The sequence below is a fragment of the Tetrao urogallus genome, assembly GCF_951394365.1.
Source record: "Tetrao urogallus genome assembly, chromosome: 2".
NCBI classification, from domain to species: Eukaryota; Metazoa; Chordata; class Aves; order Galliformes; family Phasianidae; genus Tetrao; species Tetrao urogallus.
Genome location: NC_136814.1, coordinates 75,253,768 through 75,272,178, shown reverse-complemented (window position 1 = coordinate 75,272,178; position 18,411 = coordinate 75,253,768). Strand labels below are relative to the sequence as shown.

General features: G+C 39.5%; 1 protein-coding gene across 2 annotated transcripts in view; it reads left to right on the top strand.

Moving 5' to 3' along the window:
• ORC3 (origin recognition complex subunit 3) overlaps positions 1-18,411 on the top strand; it is a gene marked incomplete at both ends in the record, with an annotated part of 38,518 nt that overhangs the window by 725 nt on the left and 19,382 nt on the right. For both annotated transcript variants that reach the window (XM_079550588.1, XM_079550587.1), the window contains 10 exons: positions 1,714-1,768; positions 4,410-4,507; positions 8,370-8,514; positions 9,812-9,916; positions 10,584-10,738; positions 12,070-12,203; positions 13,939-14,098; positions 14,905-15,018; positions 16,751-16,884; positions 17,346-17,409. In XM_079550588.1, coding sequence (XP_079406714.1) covers positions 1,714-1,768; positions 4,410-4,507; positions 8,370-8,514; positions 9,812-9,916; positions 10,584-10,738; positions 12,070-12,203; positions 13,939-14,098; positions 14,905-15,018; positions 16,751-16,884; positions 17,346-17,409 — 1,164 coding nt within the window. The remainder of the gene's footprint in view (positions 1-1,713; positions 1,769-4,409; positions 4,508-8,369; positions 8,515-9,811; positions 9,917-10,583; positions 10,739-12,069; positions 12,204-13,938; positions 14,099-14,904; positions 15,019-16,750; positions 16,885-17,345; positions 17,410-18,411) is intronic.

Below are 18,411 nucleotides of genomic sequence, written 5' to 3'. Positions count from 1 at the left end.
AGAAGCTTTTTACAATAATAAGAGTGATGAGGCAGTGGAACAGGTTGCCCGGAGATGTGGTGAATGCCCCATCCTTGGAGGCATTCAAGGCCAAGCCAGATTCAGAGCAACTTGATCTGGCTGTGTATGTCCCTGTTCCTTGCAGGGCAGTTGAACTAGATGGTCTTTAAGGACCCCTTCTAACTCAAGCAGGTCTATGATTCCTAAGACTGTTTTTCAGAGGCCAGTATAGGTATCGGTGTTAGAATTCATATTTGGACCAGAACAGAAATAACATGTCCAATGTCACCCAACAGACCAGCATCTGTGAGCAATCACAGAATCACAGAATTGTAGGGGTTGGAAGGGACCTCCAGAGATCATCGAGTCCAACCCCCAATATTGAACATCACTCTGGAGCTTTATTTTCACTTGATCATTCTTTTACCATTGGCTGAACTTATCGCTGGTTGAGTTCAGTGGTGTTTGTTTATGCAAGTGTCTCAGTTGGGAAATAAATGATTGGATCAGTCTGTATGGAGACCTTGAACATTTGTGGTTTTTCTTCATTCTGGTTCTAGCACAGTAACCTCACAGTGAGAGTTGGGGGATGAGGGGTGACCACACTACGGCCTTCTAGTACTTGGGAGCTTATAATGGGAGGTGTCTCTGCCTGTAGCAGTGGAGTCAGAACTGGATAATCTTAAAGGTCCCTCCCAACCCAAACCATTCAGTGAATTTCACGATAATCAATAGACATCAACTTTTTACACTGATAGTGTTAAAACAAAGGGGAATGGTTTTAAACTAAAAGAAGGGAGATTTAGATTAGATATTAGGAAGAAATAGTTGGGTGTATTTTGCTTGGGTGAAAGGAAAAAGTCTTGTAGTAAGGGTGGTGAGTAACTGGAACAGGCTACCCAGAGATGTAGTGGATGCTCCATCCCTAGACTTTCAGGGCAAGGCTGGATCAGGACCTGGGCAACCTGATCTAACTGTGATATCCCTACACATTGCAGGGGAGTTGGACTAGATGACCTTTAAAGGTCTTGTCCAACTCTAAGGATTCTATAATTCTAAGAAAGTCTTTATTCAGTGGGTAGTGAGATACCAGCACAAGCTGCCCAGAGGAGACCAGGTTGGTTGGAGCCCTTGGCAGGGGGTTGGAACTGGGTGGACTTTAAGGTCCCTTCTAACCCAAGCCATGCTGTGATTTAGTGATTCTGTGATCTTTTCTGAGTTGGGATGAACTTGGCCTCTGTAGATAAGGGGTATCATTGGCTTCTGTAAATGACTGCATTATTCTGGATTACCTCCATTCATCCCAGCCTCTTGCTTGATTTTATTTCTAACTGAACCTTTAATGGGAAAAAACTCCATTGATATGTCCCAGGGGAATCATTTCATCTTATTTTTAAGCTTATTGAATGAAGGTGCATGAGAAGTTCAAGGATTCCTTTCTTGCTGCTCTATCTGATGGATGAGCTGAAGAACGTAATTGAAAGGTGAACAGGTTCCTCACAGGGATGCTGGAATACTGCATCCACTGCTTTTCCATCTTGAAACAGGAAAACAAAGCACAGCAAACAAATTGGTATCTGTAGGATGCTGGCATTTCATTTCTAGTTGTTGGTTTAGTGGAGCACTAAGTTTAGCAGGGAGCAAAGTGGCCTCAGGAGTCACAGTCAGATTGATGCTGATTTTGAAGCTTTTATTTTTCTTGCTATTCTCCAGGGCTGCTTTGTTTTTAAACCAAACCCCAAGAGGAGAAAAGTGTCTCGAACAACAGGTTAGTACGCTTTGCTATTTGTTGTTGTGCTTTGAAGGGGTTAATCCTGGAAGCTTCAGTCCTGGTTGAATTCTGTCATAGCTGTGTGAAAATTTCTCTTTGATGTCAATATTGGTGAAAATTCATTTCTTCAGAGGTACACAAGCAAGTAGTTGATGAATGTGGGTTTTTTTTTTTTGTCTTGAGCCACCAAGATTGTATAGCTAGCTCTATTTTTTTTTTTTTTTTTTAACAAAAGAACTCATTTCTATGCTACCTCAAATTATTTCCTGACTGACAAATGATTGAAGACTAGCACGGGCCACTTAAAGCTATGGGATTCAGAAATTCATTCCATTTGTAGTTCTTATCCTCAATAAGTTTCTCTTATCCTCAATGTAGTTTCTTTTCCTCAATAACCTTAAGCAAAAGCCACGTGTGGACATCCCATGTACTTTCTTGTATATCTTTTTCTCCAACCCAGAATGTGTTATATAAAGTCTCTTGTCACTTGTGCAAGACTGAATGGGATTGACTCTTATTGGAACCATAAATAAGTTGTTGTTGGAGAGTGGCTCAGGGAAATTGCTGTTCTTATTCCCGGATTCGAAGCTTTTTGATCTTTCCTGGCAGCACCAGAGCTGTCAAGAAGTGTGACAACTTGTGTATTAAAAAAAAAAGGAAGGGAAAGTAGTATGGGCAGACTTCTGGTAAGCACCACAGGTTCATTTATTACCAGGGGGTTTTAAAACAACACTTGCTTCAAAATTAGTCCCAAGTTATTTTTTTTCTGTAAGGGTTGGCACATCTGTGCCTCATGGAATGAGAGGTAGGGGAATATAATCCAGTCTCTCATTCCAAGTCATTGCGAGGTGAATACACAAACAATCCAGACCTGTGCACTTAAACCACATTGGAATTTTGTAATTTACAGAATATGATGTTTCTGTTTTTGCAAGATTTGTAATACTTGGGTAAATCCTCCTCAACACGTTCCAGTTAGCACATACTTTGTCACCAAAAAATGAATTTGACTGAACTACCCCTAAGAGAGAAGCAGAAGTGAGCTGCTTTGCCCACTAGCAGCTTTTGGTGAGAACACATAACTTAGCTGTGCATGTGATGAATTTGGAAACTCAAACTTGAAAATGTGAAGTTTCAGTTGTGGTTGATAATAATCTTCGACCTTGCAAAGGCCTTCTGTACGTGTTTGCACCTATAATTTGAGTTTTGGTAGTACAGAAAGAATATTATACTTTGGTATAATAACAAAAACACAGTGGCTACGATTCTCTTCAAAAGAATAAGGCTTCTGCTATCAAAGTGTGTTATGTATTGAAGCCATTTTTCTTAGGGATGTAAATCAGGTGTTAGTTTAGGGGAGCCAAGGAAAACGGAGGATTAGGGATCGATCTCATTCATCATTGGGCTTTTAATGATTTAGAAGATTGGATGTGCTCATCACATGGTTCTTTAGAGATCAGACCACAGCTGTTGCTCTGCCGAATGATGGGAAATGGACCTTATAAAACTTTATTTAAACATCTTTAAAAAAAATTTACCTTTTGCTGCAAGGCAGTATTAAAGATAATAGACTGCTTACTTCACCTTCAGGCTTTGTATTGTTCCAAGTAATGCTAGAGAAGCCTTAACGGCTTCACCAAGCTTGCTAAATGCATGCTGAGAGTGGGATGGGCCCTATTTTACTTTATTTCTTTCATTTTTAAGGGAAATGTAGACGGTGTGAAGGTGGTAGAAAAAAGAAATCGCCAAGAGGGATGTCACTCAGTTTTACTAGTTTCTATTCAATCTCAGATTATATTTTTGGCTCTGCCTTTCTTGTTGGCAGCTAGTGGAGAGTTTCTGTACTCAGATTTGTGAAGCAGAGGAGCACCTGGGAAGCCAGATGCATTCCAGAAATGTGTCAAGACACTGTGTTACCAAAAAGGATCTGATTTCTGAAGGCTTGAAGTCGTTCTAGATCAATCTTGGACATTTTGTTTCTCCTTTCCACAAGCAGCACCTATAGAAGTGAGAGGCAATTTGGAGATGAGGCCTGGTTTGAGCTTAAAGGTTTTGTTGGCATAGTTAGTTAAGGTGATGTATTAAAAATAATAATAATCTGTATTTCTTGTAATCTAACAGTTCTTTCACAGTATGCTTTGCTGTCATCTGGAAATTGGTATTAACTGTGTTATGTTGGGAGAGCAGAAAGGATCTTTGATGTATTCTTGCAAGCCTTCGTGCTTCATGTCTGACTGCAGTAGTGATGGAAGGTTGCATATTTAAAGGGGAAGCTGACCCACAAAATTTCCTGAAAGAAGGGAAAGACTTGTTTTATTTATTTATTTTGTAAAATAATAATAACAATAACTGCTTTTTGCCCTACTTTAGCCTTTAGCTATCTGGGACTTGAGGTGGAAGCTAACTCTTCTACTTTTGCCTCTACAGTTGGGCAGTACATCCTATTTCTTCCCTCATTTAGTAAAATACCAGCAGTTAGTTAATTGGCTAAGATAAGCTAAGCTCCCTTACATGTTTTTATATTTGTATGTATTTATATATAAAAAGATATTCTTGCTTCAGTTGAGTCCTTTGTTTTCTTCTCAGCAAAGAATGTTTTGCCTTGATAATCTTGTCTGTGCTTGCGTTTATTTTCTAGCTGACTATTTCAGAGAAGGAAGCAGTGATTTGGAGGACAGTGAGCTACGGTTTGCTACTTGCCAGTCATTACAGAAACAGGTCAAATCAGAAACAGAGGTGAGTCTTGCACCTAATATGAAAGCAGCATTTTGTATTTATAACAGTTCTGCTTACTTCTTTGTTTGGTAATTTATATATATTTTTTTACATGCTTAAATAAGCAATTTATTAAAGCAATAAAAGAACCAGAAATATTGACCCAGGATATAATAAATACAGAAAATCCATCAATTACACATAACCTCTGCTCATAGCACTACATGCTTTTGAGGCTTCAAGCTGCTGCTTCTAACTTTCTGTTTTTAGTAATTGAACTTCTTATTAATTCCTGGCATAATTTTGTTGTTGTTTTTTTTTCTCTTACCTCCAATTCATTTGTCTGCTTGCCAGCCCCCTAAAGATTTTAAGCTCCCTGTGTCCTGAGTGTTACAGAGCCCAGCAGCTCAAGATTCACGATGGACTTATGTGAATATAACTGGCATGGGTGTCAAATATTGAATGACACAGCTGTACACTTAGTCTGTTAAATTAGTATGGACTGTGTCAGTGGGTTTGTCTGGTGGGGATGGGAGTTAATTTCATACTGAACTGTGGCCTCCTAATTGTGTGTTAGATGGCATGCTGTTGTGTTTGAATAGCCAGCTGGCTTGTAATATAGTATTAATAATTGCTTCCGTACAGCAGGGATTTCCTCCTCTATTTGATGTCAAGGATTCTGGGCAAGAATTCCATATTCGTCTGCCTACTATTAGGCACTGAACGTTGAGGGGTTTTTTTTCCCAAAGTTTGTTTTGGGATATACAGTAGTAGCCAGCTGGATGAAGGTTACAGTTTAGACCCTTAGGCTAAACTCATAAATTCCTCTAGTTCTCTCTCTGCTGTTCCACAATCCACCTCGCTTTGACTAGTCAGCACCCTTTTCAAACCATACATTCAAAGTAACCAGAGTGTGCAGAGCAGTGCACGGTGTCACAGTGCTGATTACAGAGCATACACAGAGGCTTCTGGAGGTGTATTTGGCATCTACCTGCTGTCTGCTTCTGCTTGACAGGTTAGCCACCAGCACTAGCAGAAAGAAACTGCCTTGTCAGTTGCACAGTGGGATTACAGGGAAGACAACATGCTGTAGCCCCTTCTGGAAGACCTTTTCTTAAGTCGTCTTCGTTTGATACAGTGTTGTCAAGGGTTTTGAAACAATGCTTCTAGGTAGCAAGCGGTGGCTGCAGGGTTTTCAGATTGATGAGGATTTTTACCTAGTGCTCTGTAAGGATTTGCCTCAGAATGGCCATCATGGTAAAAAGCTTCCCTTAACTATGTAGGAGCACAGAGTCATCTGGAAAATCATAATTATTTCTCCTCCTAAGTCTCCTACCATTTTACTGTATGAAGGAGTGTCACAAATACTCTTTCTGTTCTTTCTCCTCCTGGTAGAAGACACTTCATCCTAAGCTGACAAATTGATATGAGTATTGCCTTAGTTTGATTAGTTTGGTTAACCAAAGTGCAGATTGCCTGCAGTTATTTTTGCTGCTATACATAAAATTTTATTCATCAAGCTTCTGGGGTCTCTGTAATGTTTCCCACTGAGTTCTGAATTACTATCCTTTTATCCCACACTTGAAAAACTTGGAGGTGATAATTGTTTCTACATGGATAATTGTGGTGATTCAGTTTGGAAGATGTTTAGTGTGAGCTAAATTTCTCTCTCTTTACTATGAGGGTGGTGAGGTGCTGGAACAGGCTGCCCAGAGAGGTTGTAGATGTGCCTGGAGGTGTTCAAGGCCAGATCGAATGGGGCCCTGGGCAGCCTGGTCTAGTACTGAATGGGGAGGTTGGTGGTCCTGCATGTGGCAGGGGGTTGGAGATTCGTGATCCTGGAGGTCCCTTCCAACTCTGGCCATTCTGTGAGCTGCTGCTCTGTGTAGCACCACTTGTAAAGTCAGACCAGGTAGCTGAGAGTTTTACCAAGTCGAGATTTTATTTCTTCAGTAACTCTGGTGTAGTAAACCTGATCCATGGTAGAATTTTGGACTGCTGATGTGGACTTATATTCTGGGGATTCTGATAGTGTGCTATGAAAGGCTAGCAGGAAATTGACCAAAGTTTTTGCCAGGGTACTGCTACCTGATGATTTGTTGGCAGGCTCAGTGCTTGTGCTGGTGTTTTTCCTGTTCTCTGGTTTCTAATGGAGGTACTGAATACTGAAGAGGATACTTGGGAATACCTCCAAGTACTTTGTTGAGGAGCCCTCAGCCTTTGTTTATCTATCATAAACTGGGCTGCAGTAGTGGCATTTGGTGCTGACATCCTTTTAGGCTTCTCACATCATGAAAAGCTGGTAAAAGTACTGTACTCCTTTTCAGATTTATGGAATTTGTATTTTTGACCTCTTTTGTTCCAGTGTTGCAGACTGCCTTGATTTTAACCACTGCTTTCAACAGTCTTGCAAATGTTGTTATACATCAAGGGCTTTCAGAAACATTCACTTCTTCAAAGGTGATAAATTTCAGGCGTACTTCAAGGAACACGAAATCCTAAGTGCAGGGCTGTAGCAAGGTTATTTTAGAGCTGTAAGGTGCAAATAATGGTTTTCAGTCTCTGGTTGTTAGTACTGTAATAGTGATTGAACTTCCAATTCAATTTTTCATCTTGTTTTTGAAGTTTCCAGAGTAAGCAGTGTCATGCAAATAAATGAGCTGGTTGCCTCAGATGCAGAGCAGACTAACATACGTAGTGGAAATTACCAGAATACTGCAAATAACAAAGTTATTTTGACAAAAAACAAAACCAAACCCTATGGATTTAAGGAAGCTACGTAAATGTGTAGTGCTATGGCAGTCTGAATTTCATCTTCAGAAAAAATAATAGAAACTGCAACCATGCAACGTGAGGACTCAGAATCTTGTTAGATTGGCTCAGTGAAAACCTGTGCAGTAACAATTAGAATCTCATGGTGTGTTGGATATGGAAGATGATGCTCTGAGGATTGTTGTGGGATCTATAGTAATATAGGAATTAGTGTGACGCTGCTATAAAGATGATGGCATGAACTCATCTTTTTAAAATGTCACGCTGCAATTTCCCCTCACTTACCATATAATTTATCTGGTATGAGCTGAGGCAGACAGTCAATATCAAAAAGGTCAGAATATTTTTGAGTAAGTAGAGGATGAAAAGGCTTTTGTGTACTCTCTTACCAGTTTATCAGCCCTTCACGAGGGGTGCACCAAGAACTCTTGTCTGTAGTTAAAATGGAGCTCAGGGTTTTGAGCAGGCATCGTGTGCAGCATCCTGGAGATGTGGTCTTGCCTCTCTTGGTAGCTTTCTCAGCAATACTGCTTGAGCCAACCTTTGTGACTTCGTTTAAAATCAAGTTCAGAGCTATGCGTGTCACTTCTTGTTTCTAAGAAAAAAACACTAGTGCTACTCCAGATGTAACACTGGAGTTTTCAGGAGCAAACTGATCACAGAATGACAGAATTGTAGGGGTTGGAAGGGACCTCCAAAGATCATCGAGTCCAACCCCCCACAGGTAGGCATCCAGGCAGGTCTTGAACATCTCCAGAGAAGGAGACTCCACCACCTCCCTGGGCAGCCTGTTCCAGTGCTCCGTCACCTCACTGTAAAGAAGTTCTTGCGCGGAACTTCCTATGCTGCAGTTTCCGGCCGTTTCCCCTTGTCCTGTCTCCACTCACCACTGAAAAGAGTCCGTCCTTGCCACTCTGTCCCCCACATCTTAGATACTTACAGACCTGGATCAGGTCCCCTCTCAGTCTCCTTTTCTCAAGGTTGAACAGACCCAGTTCACTCAGCCTTTCTTCATAGGAGAGATGCTATGATACAGGAAAAGGGTAGGAAAATGAGGATATTCTGGTGTTTCCACATTTGTATAGATGAAATTCTTTTTGTCTCCTTACAGCAAATAGAGGAAGAATTGAATGAACAGTTATTTGATAACCTAGTGAGTTTTTTGAGGCGGTCTCATTCTGCATTCCAAGAGAAGACAACAGAATGGACGTGGCGAATGAAGTCCAGAGAAATCCCTACTGCAGCTCTTGTCTTAGGTAACTTCTTAAAGATGCGTTCTGCTATGTCCATCTGCACTCTTACAGAGCCTTGAAATTGATACAGAGATCAAAGAGAATCATTTCACTTATTTACAGCAATCAGTGCAGGCCAGGTCAGCTTCAGAAACGTTAACAGAGATTGCGCTGGGAGAAGGAAGCAAGAGTTGACCTGCTTCCATTTTGCCTGTATGCTTAGTACCTTAGTGCAATAAATCTGCTTCTTCCTTGGAGGTTCATCTTAGGCAACCAGTTGTGATTTGGTTTTTTTCATGATGCATGGAGATGCTTTGATTCTATCTCCATATCTGGCGCTGATTTCCTTGGTGGTTTCTATGACTAATCCCTGTGGCACGGAATTATACAGCTTCTGTATTTCTGATATATGTTAATGAGTTGACTCTTGCAGAGCATCTTTACATGTAGGAAAGCAGCATCTTTGTCTTGGAAAAGGAGCAGAGGGTGAGAAAAATAGCCGAAGGCCTTACGACTGAAGTTAGAGAGGTTCTGAAGTCGGTTTTTTTTTCCCTTTCAAACAGTTGTAACTGTAAACCTAAACCTGGTTCAGAGCAACCTGATTATGTTTTTGTTGGTTCATAAACCTGTGCCACAGATGTATTATATCAACACTTACAAAGAGTGGAGGATTAGTCTGCTTTTGGAACTAGTAGAAAGTGAGAAGTTCCTGCTCTGAATATTGCTGTGGAAAAGAAGCTATGATTTGCCCTCTGGAGACTCCCCTTCCCCATCCCCTTCACCTATCCTTTTTTTTTTTTTTTTTGTCTAAAGATGTTAACAAAGGCAGTAAATGTTGAGTAGGTCATAATTAATTCAGACTGTAGTTCATAAAAACTCACAGTAATTTCCCTACTTGCATAAGTCCCATGCAGATTCAGGTCTCGAGGGTCTGCACTGCTGCTCTCCTAGAGAAAGTGAATTTCATCTTTTTATCTGTAGGATTAGTTGCCTGTGAATGTCTTTGAGGTTATGAGTGGCAGGGAAATTAGAAAACCAATCCTATTCCCTGCAGGTTTGCAGCCTTGAGAAATCTTTCATTAAAAGTAAGGGAAAATTCTCCATTAGGCATCTTTACAACTCCCTGTTCCTTTCAGCTGACTGGTATTAATATGTTTGTTCAGTCTTGTGCCGTTTTTTCATCTGTCCTCATAGATGAAGTGATGCTTTTCATTCCTTCCTTGAATATTTGTGTTATCTCTTTTTTTTTGATCTGCAGCGCAGATCAGTCACCGTGGTCACAAGTCACAGGAAATATGCAGTTAAATCATCTTTCTTTTAGGTGTGAATGTTACAGATCACGACTTCACCTTTAGAAGTCTCTCAGAATTCCTTCAGAATAATGTTACTCCTTACATAGCGTTGCTGGAAGCCAAAGATTGCCCAGGTAAATACTGCAATAACTTTGCTTCTTCATCTGAATAATCTGTCAATTAATTAGTAATTCTAGTTTTTGTCCCCAGATGTCAGAATATTGAGATGGAGAGACTTTGAACACCTTCAAAAGATTTGTTCAATCCCACGATAATACAGCAGGAATTCTAGTGGGCTTTAAGATGTGTATAATTCTGTCTCAGACAGTGAAGATTGAAATGCTGTTTGGTTGTAGCACGAGTGTTGAGAGCGTGCTGCTTAGTGTAGTGCATGCTAATATTGTAGGTTGGCTTTCCTCTGGTTTGAGCAGTTGATGTATGGATGCATTCCATTTTTAAATGCTTACCCTCACATTACTGCAGCAAAGAAATGGGTAGAAAAAAAACTGTCCCACTCCTTATTTGAATATCAAATATTATTTAAAAATGAAAAGATTTAAATAATACATCGCAGCACCTCCAAATCTATTGGTGGCCTTCTAGTTTATTTTCAGGTCATTCTGTCAGCAGGTGTGAAGTTTAAGAAAGGGGTCACATCTTAGTGTGAATTCTTGCTATCTGTGTAGAAAAGTGAAAAATAAAAAGTTGGGGAGTTTCTTAGAGCATGAGTTGGGGAAGTGCTAAGGATGTAGGCCACTAACCAAAAGTCTTCATCGTATTTCTAAAAAATGTGTTGTGAAGGCATTAAAAATCTGATGCAGAAGCTGTTGGGACAGCTGATGAACTGCTGTATAGATGTGGACTCATCAGAAGAGGAGGACTATGAGCAGGTTTCCCGTAATAGAGTTCGTTGTTCGATGACTTCTCTTATCAGCTGGTATGAGAGTGCAACAAAGGTAAGATCTTTATGTGCCAGTAGTTTACAAAAACGTCTGACCTTTATATTCTTTAAGAGAAGGAAACTGAATACCTCAAATTTATATGCAATAGTGAAAAAATGCAGAAGGTCAGCTTCTCGTCTAATGCTGAGAAACAGCTGAGACTGAGTAGATTCAAGTATAAATCTGTAATGTATGTAACAGATGCGGAGTTCATTGCTGATGAGGTGTGAAGGTCAGAATCCTGGAAAAAATAGGTATACTGCTATTGTACAGTATGTTTACTTGGGAGCCAGAGGCTTAAAATGCAATGTCAACTTCGTGCTAGGTGCTTTACTCCCAAGAGTGCTGGGAAGTTTATTAAAATAAAACTTCAAGAGAGAATAGTCCTCTAAGGGAAAGACACCGCACTGCCCAGTGTGGCACTGTATCATCTGCAACCCATACTACAGTGAAAAGCAGTGACAAAATAACTTTCTAAATGTTTTTTATCCTTGTATTTAATAAAGCTACTTATGCTTTATTCAAGCTTTATTTTTTCTGTCTTGAATGAAAGCTAGAAGTGATTTTTATGAGCAGCGTGTTGAGTAAAAGTTTCATGAGTGAACACTTTTTCTGTTACTGTATAAATATATAGAGAATGGGCAGCTTCCATGTCCCCAGCTAAAATGTTCCACGGTCTCAGCAGAGCATTACTGATTCTGTCCCACGGAGTTGTCTTTGTCTTTCATGGCATATAGAATCATAGAATTGCTCAGGTTGGAAAAGACCTTCAAGATCATCGAGTCCAACCACAACCTAACCATACTACCCTAACTCTAACAACCCTCTTCTAAATCATGTCCCTGAGCACCACATCCAAACAGTTTTTAAGCACATCCAGAGCTGGTGACTCAACCACCTCCCTGGGGACCTATTCCAGTGCTTAACAAGCCTGTCTCTAAAGAAGTGTTTCCTGATATCCAACCTAAACTTACCCTGGTGCAACTTGAGGCCATTTCCCCTTGTCCTGTCACCAGTCACCAGTGAGAAGAGACCAACCCCAATCTCACTGTAAGCACCTTTCAGGTGTATGGAGAGAGCAATGAGGTCTCCCCACAGCCTCCTTTTCCCCAGACTAAACAGCCCCAGTTCCGTTGTTTCTCTTTAGTTTGTATATTCTTTGCCTTTCCTGCTATGCCAAGCAGAAGGAAGGAAAACTGGAGTTCTTGATGCTTCTAATAAATACAGTTGTATCAAAAAAAAGTCAGTTGTGTCACTTTGGAACATTATATGACTGTAGATGTGGGATTCAGTCTTTTTTATTTGATTGCCTTCTGTTTATTAACGTACAACCAATGACTTTAAAGAAAACAGATTCTGAGACTCCAGGCAAAAAAAGAACATCTTCCAGACACTGGCAGTCTCCTCCAGTTGTTGTTATCTTCAAAGACATGGAAAGTTTCACCACAAAAGTACTTCAGGACTTTGTGCTTATCAGCAGGTAATGTCACTTGGAGTTCTGTTCTTCCACTCCATTACTCTTTTTCTATTTGCAGCTGATTAGAAGTGTAAAAATGAGGGTACGTTACCAGCGGGGAGTTGGAGCAGGTATTGATGCTGCTTATTTGCAGCGGTGATTGAGCAGTGAGTGACAGACTACATCAGATGCATCTGTGCTTCTGCCCTTTCTTAGTGCTGCCTTCCTTAAAATCATCTCCTGCATTGCAATAATTAGCCCCACAGTTCTCCAAAAAGAGCACACTGGATGGAAGTGCAGTTATAGCAGGAACGGAGCCACAATTGTAGAGTTAATGCAGTTACAGCATGCACATCTGATGTCACATCTAAACAAGGCTAAGCAATTTCACTTGCTGTGAGGCCCACAATAAAATTGTTTTCTACTTCAAATCTGGCAGATGGGTTCTCTGGGGAACGTTTCAAGAAGTAAAATCAGAAATCACAATTATCTCGAAATAATTAGCTGTAAGACAGTGGGAAATGAGGTTTAATTGTTTCTTAAGTGCTGTGCTCTATTTTGCTTTTTGTGGCGAGGATAAATACCTCGTTATGAGCATGTGGAGTGCAGATGAAGTGAAGTTTATGTCTGTCACAGCCTACTAGTTGCACATACACTTTTAAAACAGACCATGTTTCAAAAAGTTTGAGAGGATTCAGCTGTTTTTATGACCAGGAGTTGGCTTGATTAAAGCAGAAGAGAAGAGAAATAAAATGAAAGCTGAGAAGAGTTACACAGTATTTTTAAAAAGATCTTTGGGTGAATTGCAGAACTCAGATTTATTCTCAGCATTTGTCTTAAACGTGTCAGTTTAATAATTAAGATGAAGTGGGTAAAGAAGGGAGTCTTCTGATTTGTTCATCACAAGATTAAATTTCTCTCTCTGTTGAAATTCTTTTAGGTTGTGAACAGTGGACAGTAATATGTAAAGTTTTGGTTTTGTGTTTCAGTTTATAGCGAGGAGGTAATTGTGGGGGTGTCAGCTGGAACACTGAGGTCAATAAGTGGCTATGATAAAAGACAATAAAAAAATGAATAAATTGTCAAATTTAACCTGGAAGTGATTTAAGATACAGCACTTGTGTTCCCTTGAAACTCCAATTAAAAAAAGGAATATAATGATAAAAGAATACTGCAAATATTGTGTTTCATATAAATAGTTGTATGCTATTCCCAGTGAATACAGCTCTCAGTCCTGGCTAACAGGGTATACCAAAAAAACCATCTGAAGAGGAAGATTGAATGTGGGGAGGCTGAAATTCTTTTTCAAGTGCAATGGGAACATAGAGCTTCAGAGGGATTTCAAATGTATTGCTCAGTTATTAAATGCTGTAAAATCTGTAGATGTTCTTGAGACTGTTAGCTGTTCAAAGTCTCTTCTCATTTTTCTTTATTTCTTTGCAAAAAAAATTAAGTGCTAACATTCAGTTCTCCCAATGGGTCGGTACAGTACTGTAATGGAAAAGATGCTTTTTATGCTTCTTCCTGAAATTTGAATCCTAAAATGTAATTTAATTTTGTTTTCTGTCTTCGGGCTTTAAGTAGCTTCCTTTTGTGTTTTTTCTCCTTGTACATCAAAACTTCTGTGTTTTTGTTTTTTTCTTTATTGCAGCTAAGTCACATGAGGTCAATGCTGTGCTAGGAACATAATGTGTTTATTTCATGAGTTTCTGTAATGTGACTGTTAAGTTGTTGTTTTTTTCTCCCCTCTTTCCCATAGTCAGCATATTGGTGAATTTCCTCTTGTACTGATTTTTGGAATTGCTACATCTCCAATGATTATCCACAGCTTACTTCCTCACTCTGTTTCCTCTCTGCTGTGCATAGAGCTTTTTCAGTCCCTTTCCTGTAAGGACCACCTGTCTACTATAATTGACAAGGTAATTCTGTTTCTGAATAGGAAGAGTGTATGTATTCAAGCACAGTGTACATATGCAGGCTTTAAATACAAGTTTGTCTGAAGCTTTTGAAATGAAATCTGTTCCTGAGAGATGTGAATTTTGGATATTTCTATCCATAACTGCAGAGTAGCTTATTTGTACTGAGAGCTTCCTCCCTAGGTTGAGACACATATGCTTTCATCTTTGATTTAAACTGGCATCTGTGCATACTCGCTTGGGCTACTACTTTGACCTTCCCACCTCTTTAAAGAAGGGCGGTGCTTTGATCCAAGTTTCACTTTGCTTAGATAAGGATAGCCCTAAAAACAGAAAAACTCAGTTCAGCTTGAATTCCCGGTCTGTAAAAAGTTAGTAGAGTTATCCAAGTGATCAGTTCAAATAAGCACTCTACTTATGTGATTTTGCATGTACTCCTTTGTTCAGGATTTCTGAAGTTGCTGCTTTATGTGCTGAAAATAGTAGTATCCCCAGTTGTTACAGCAATCTGCTTTCCATTGTTTGTGATTTAAAAAGTAATACAAGAATAATATTGAGCTAAAACTAACTGAAACATTGCACATTAATTAGTAAAAGGAGCTCAGAAAAATGTGGTGAAATAATGAACGGAAAGACAGTCTTTACACGTGTGTTTGTTCTTGCAGATGTGTTTTTAGAAGTTGGCAGCCTATTCAGCATCTCATTTAGTCAAATGCTAATGCTTGCTGAGAGTTGTAGTGAATTGTGAATATAAATTTTGATGGGTTGAATTCAGGAAAGAATTCTTTATGCCTTCTTGTCCCCTTTAGGTACTTTTAACAACCCAGTTTCCACTTAAACTGAGTGAGAAAGTTCTGCAGGTTCTCATCAACATATTCCTCTACCATGATTTTTCTGTCCAGAATTTTATCAAAGGATTTCAGGTAGGCGATGGTAACAGGAACTCACATTATGGGTGGTGAAAATGAAGTGTGATTCATTCATGATTACTAGACACTGAAAGATATTTCTGGTTCCTATTCTTGCTGTCACTGATGTGGATGAAAAAAATGCCCTTTGAAAACAGCTTGGTTCTGTGAACAGGTGGGTGTTTCTCTGCCAGAGTTTTAAAGAAAAGCTTATGGCACTGGGTGTAAGCAAGCATTTAAAAGACAGCTCATTCTACCACAAAAGGTTGTATTTAAAAGATGTATTTAGTGTGACCTGCCACAGTGGTTAGAAACACCTCTCTTTTGTTGTAGTTTAAGTTGTAGTTTCGAACACCCTTGGCACAACTCTCCAACTGGGTATCAGGTTGCTGCTTTGATCCTCTTGGGCTGGGTTTGTCATGGTGTGAGTCAGCTACAGCAGCGTCTCTTCCCCACTCTATGCTAGAAGTCCTTCTGGAATAATTTCTGCATTCACACTTAGGTTTTCAGAGAAATAGGAGCTGTAGGGGTCACTTGCTTTTTACCTCAAAGTAGGTGATGCTTGTGATCAGCTGTGCAGCATTTCAGGAGTTACATTTGCCTTCTCAGGAGACAAAGTGAAAGACCTGGTAAAGTTTATTGAAATAGTAATAATAGTTTTAAATTTCATGGGCTATGGTTTTTTTTGGCTTGTCTTTGTATATAGATTTATTTCCATGTCTGAGTCTCAGTCTCAATGCAGCTTTTATTCCTTGTGGGCTTCTCTGAGAACTCTGGATTTTGTTTCTTTTTGCTTGGTGCCACAGATGGACTTGCCAGGAGAACCTGATATTTTCAAATCACATGCATTTAGAATATCCAGGGTTCTTTGATTTTTAAGATTCAGCTTTTCTTATTTGAAAGAAGTTGCCAGGATTTAAGGATTCCCCATTGGCCTGATGTGGAAATACAAACCCTAGTCCTCAGGGTATGGCTGTGTCCTTGTGCGTTGAAGTACTCAAGAAAATATCAAGAAAGCAATTTCAGATCAGATTTCCTAAGTGATGTTCACAGGGGATCACCATGGTCCCAGTTATGTCTGGGAGTAACAGTAACGTATCTGACAGGAAGTGTCTCTTCCCTTTGATGGTTTTTGCTTTAAATATTTTTAGTGAGGTTTTCTGTCTGCTTGTCTGTTTTTTAAGACTAGATGTGGTTGACACGTGCTGTTATTTTGTAAGGCCCTGGTAGTAGGAATATTTAAGACAGCTAAGATTAGTGACCGAGAATTTGTATTTGTGCGTAGTAAGAACTTAGCGATGTATTTTTGTGTGCGTGAAACAGAAATTGGAATGAGGACGTGGTAAGTTTACCTGTATACTGTAATTGATTTACATGTCTTAATATATACACATTTAATGAGCATTGGACCTGTATATGTAAGCTAAAGAATGCAGTAATTAGCATAAATGAACAGAAAGTGTTTGACAAGCTGTGGTTATGGTGATGTAGGAGGGGAAATGACGAGATACTGAATTTGAATAGCAGATAGAGCAAAAAAGGCAGTTATATGAGTGCATTTAAAGCTCTGTAACCGGTGTAGTGCAGTGATGTGATTTGTGGAATGTTTACAAACATTAATGAATTTTTTTAAAGGAATGCCATTACTGTCATGTATGCACTGTACTGATAAGAAAGCCTTGAAAGGTAGACATAGCAGGAAGGATGAATTTTTTTTATCATCGCTGGTTTTTGCTTTCTTTTTCAGCTCTGCATTGTGGAGCACTTCCATTCCAATCCTCTTAGTATACTGTGTTGCCAGCTGGAAGAAGCAAAGAGGAGAGTAAGTTCTTTATCACATAATCAGTGTGAAAACGTTCGAAGACTGCCCTCTTTTAGAAGGTAAGAGGTGAAATAAATTTTTGAACAGTCTTATGTTCAGTCAGCTTTGAGAACAATGAAAGGAATCTGTAAAGTGTGAAAACTGTGGGCTATTGGTGCATTTGTGTAAAGAAAGAAATCTATCAAAAGGAGGACAGTGCTCAGTAATTTCTGGAACCCTTAGTTTTCTGGTATAGAGAGTACAGTGGTTTGTACTCTGTTTTTCCCTCTTGTCCTTAATACAGAAACAAGCTATTATAACAAGCAACCATAAATCACTCTTCAACTTGTTAAGCCGACATGGAACATAATCTCTAGGGTTTTCTTCTGGCCTTTCAACTTGCTGGATCTGACTGTCCCTTTTTGAATCTTTTCAAATAAATCCTTACAGTAGCATAAATGCTTTTAATTTTTTAACCTTATAGCTTTTTAAGCTCAATCTACATTGTAATTTTTGTGTTCCTGTTTTTCATTGCCATCAGGTATGTGGAAAGTCAAGTCTCAGAGGAACAGATCGCACTGCTGACAGCAGACAGTTCCTTAAAGGTAAAATTTTAAGACTGTCTTTGGATAGCACAAATAATTTTCCAAAAATATATTATCTTATGTGGAAGATAATAAATTACACAACTAAGATATATGGTTCCTGTAACATCTTCCATACAGTGCATACTCTGCTTCACGTCCAGTGGTGGAGAATTAGGATCCATGGGTCAAAGTTCCAAATCTCTGGGCTTGCCAGGTACTTTTATACAAAGCTGCACAGCTTTTCTTGCATCAGCTTTTAGCTACATGTAGAAATAAAACTGCCTAGAAGGAAGCTTACAAGGCTTATTTATGATTTTGTTTTATAATGCTTACTCGGACTGAATTTCTTGGAAAGTCAGTGAAGTGTTTAAAGAATGAGCAACTAATCTTGAAGGTTATTTCTTAAGCTTTTAATCCTCTGTACCCTCTGAGCAGTCTCTGATTGCACCCAGTAGGGGAGACCAAGTCCTAAGGCACACATCCACACTACATGTTGTGCAGGATGAAAATCTTAATTTACATAGCGTGTTTATCTAAAAGTTTGTCAGGTAATTGAGGTCAAGCTGCTATTGTGAGCATTTTAAGAGTTCATCATCCTCTAGAAGAAAGATCTGTTTGTAATTGTCATCAGCTCAATCTCTCCGAGTACATGCATCGTTCAGGATAAAGTGTTTCTCTCAACTTCACCTGAATGAAGGCAAATGGTACGGCCAAAGACAAAACTATTCATGTATCCTAGCAGGTCTTCCTGGTCTGTAAGGACTTCTCAAATTTGAAGAATGTTCATAGAGTCATAGAATTGCAAGGTTGGAAACGACCTGCAAGATCATCCAGTCCAACCATCCTCCCATTACCATTGCTACCACAAGCACTAAACCATATCTCGCAGCTCCTCATCCAGACGCCTCTTGAACACTGCCAGAGACAGCAACTCCACCACCTCCCTGGGCAGCCATTACAGTGCCTGACCACTCTCTGAGAGAAAGTTTTTCTTTATGTCTAATTTCAATCTTCCCTGGT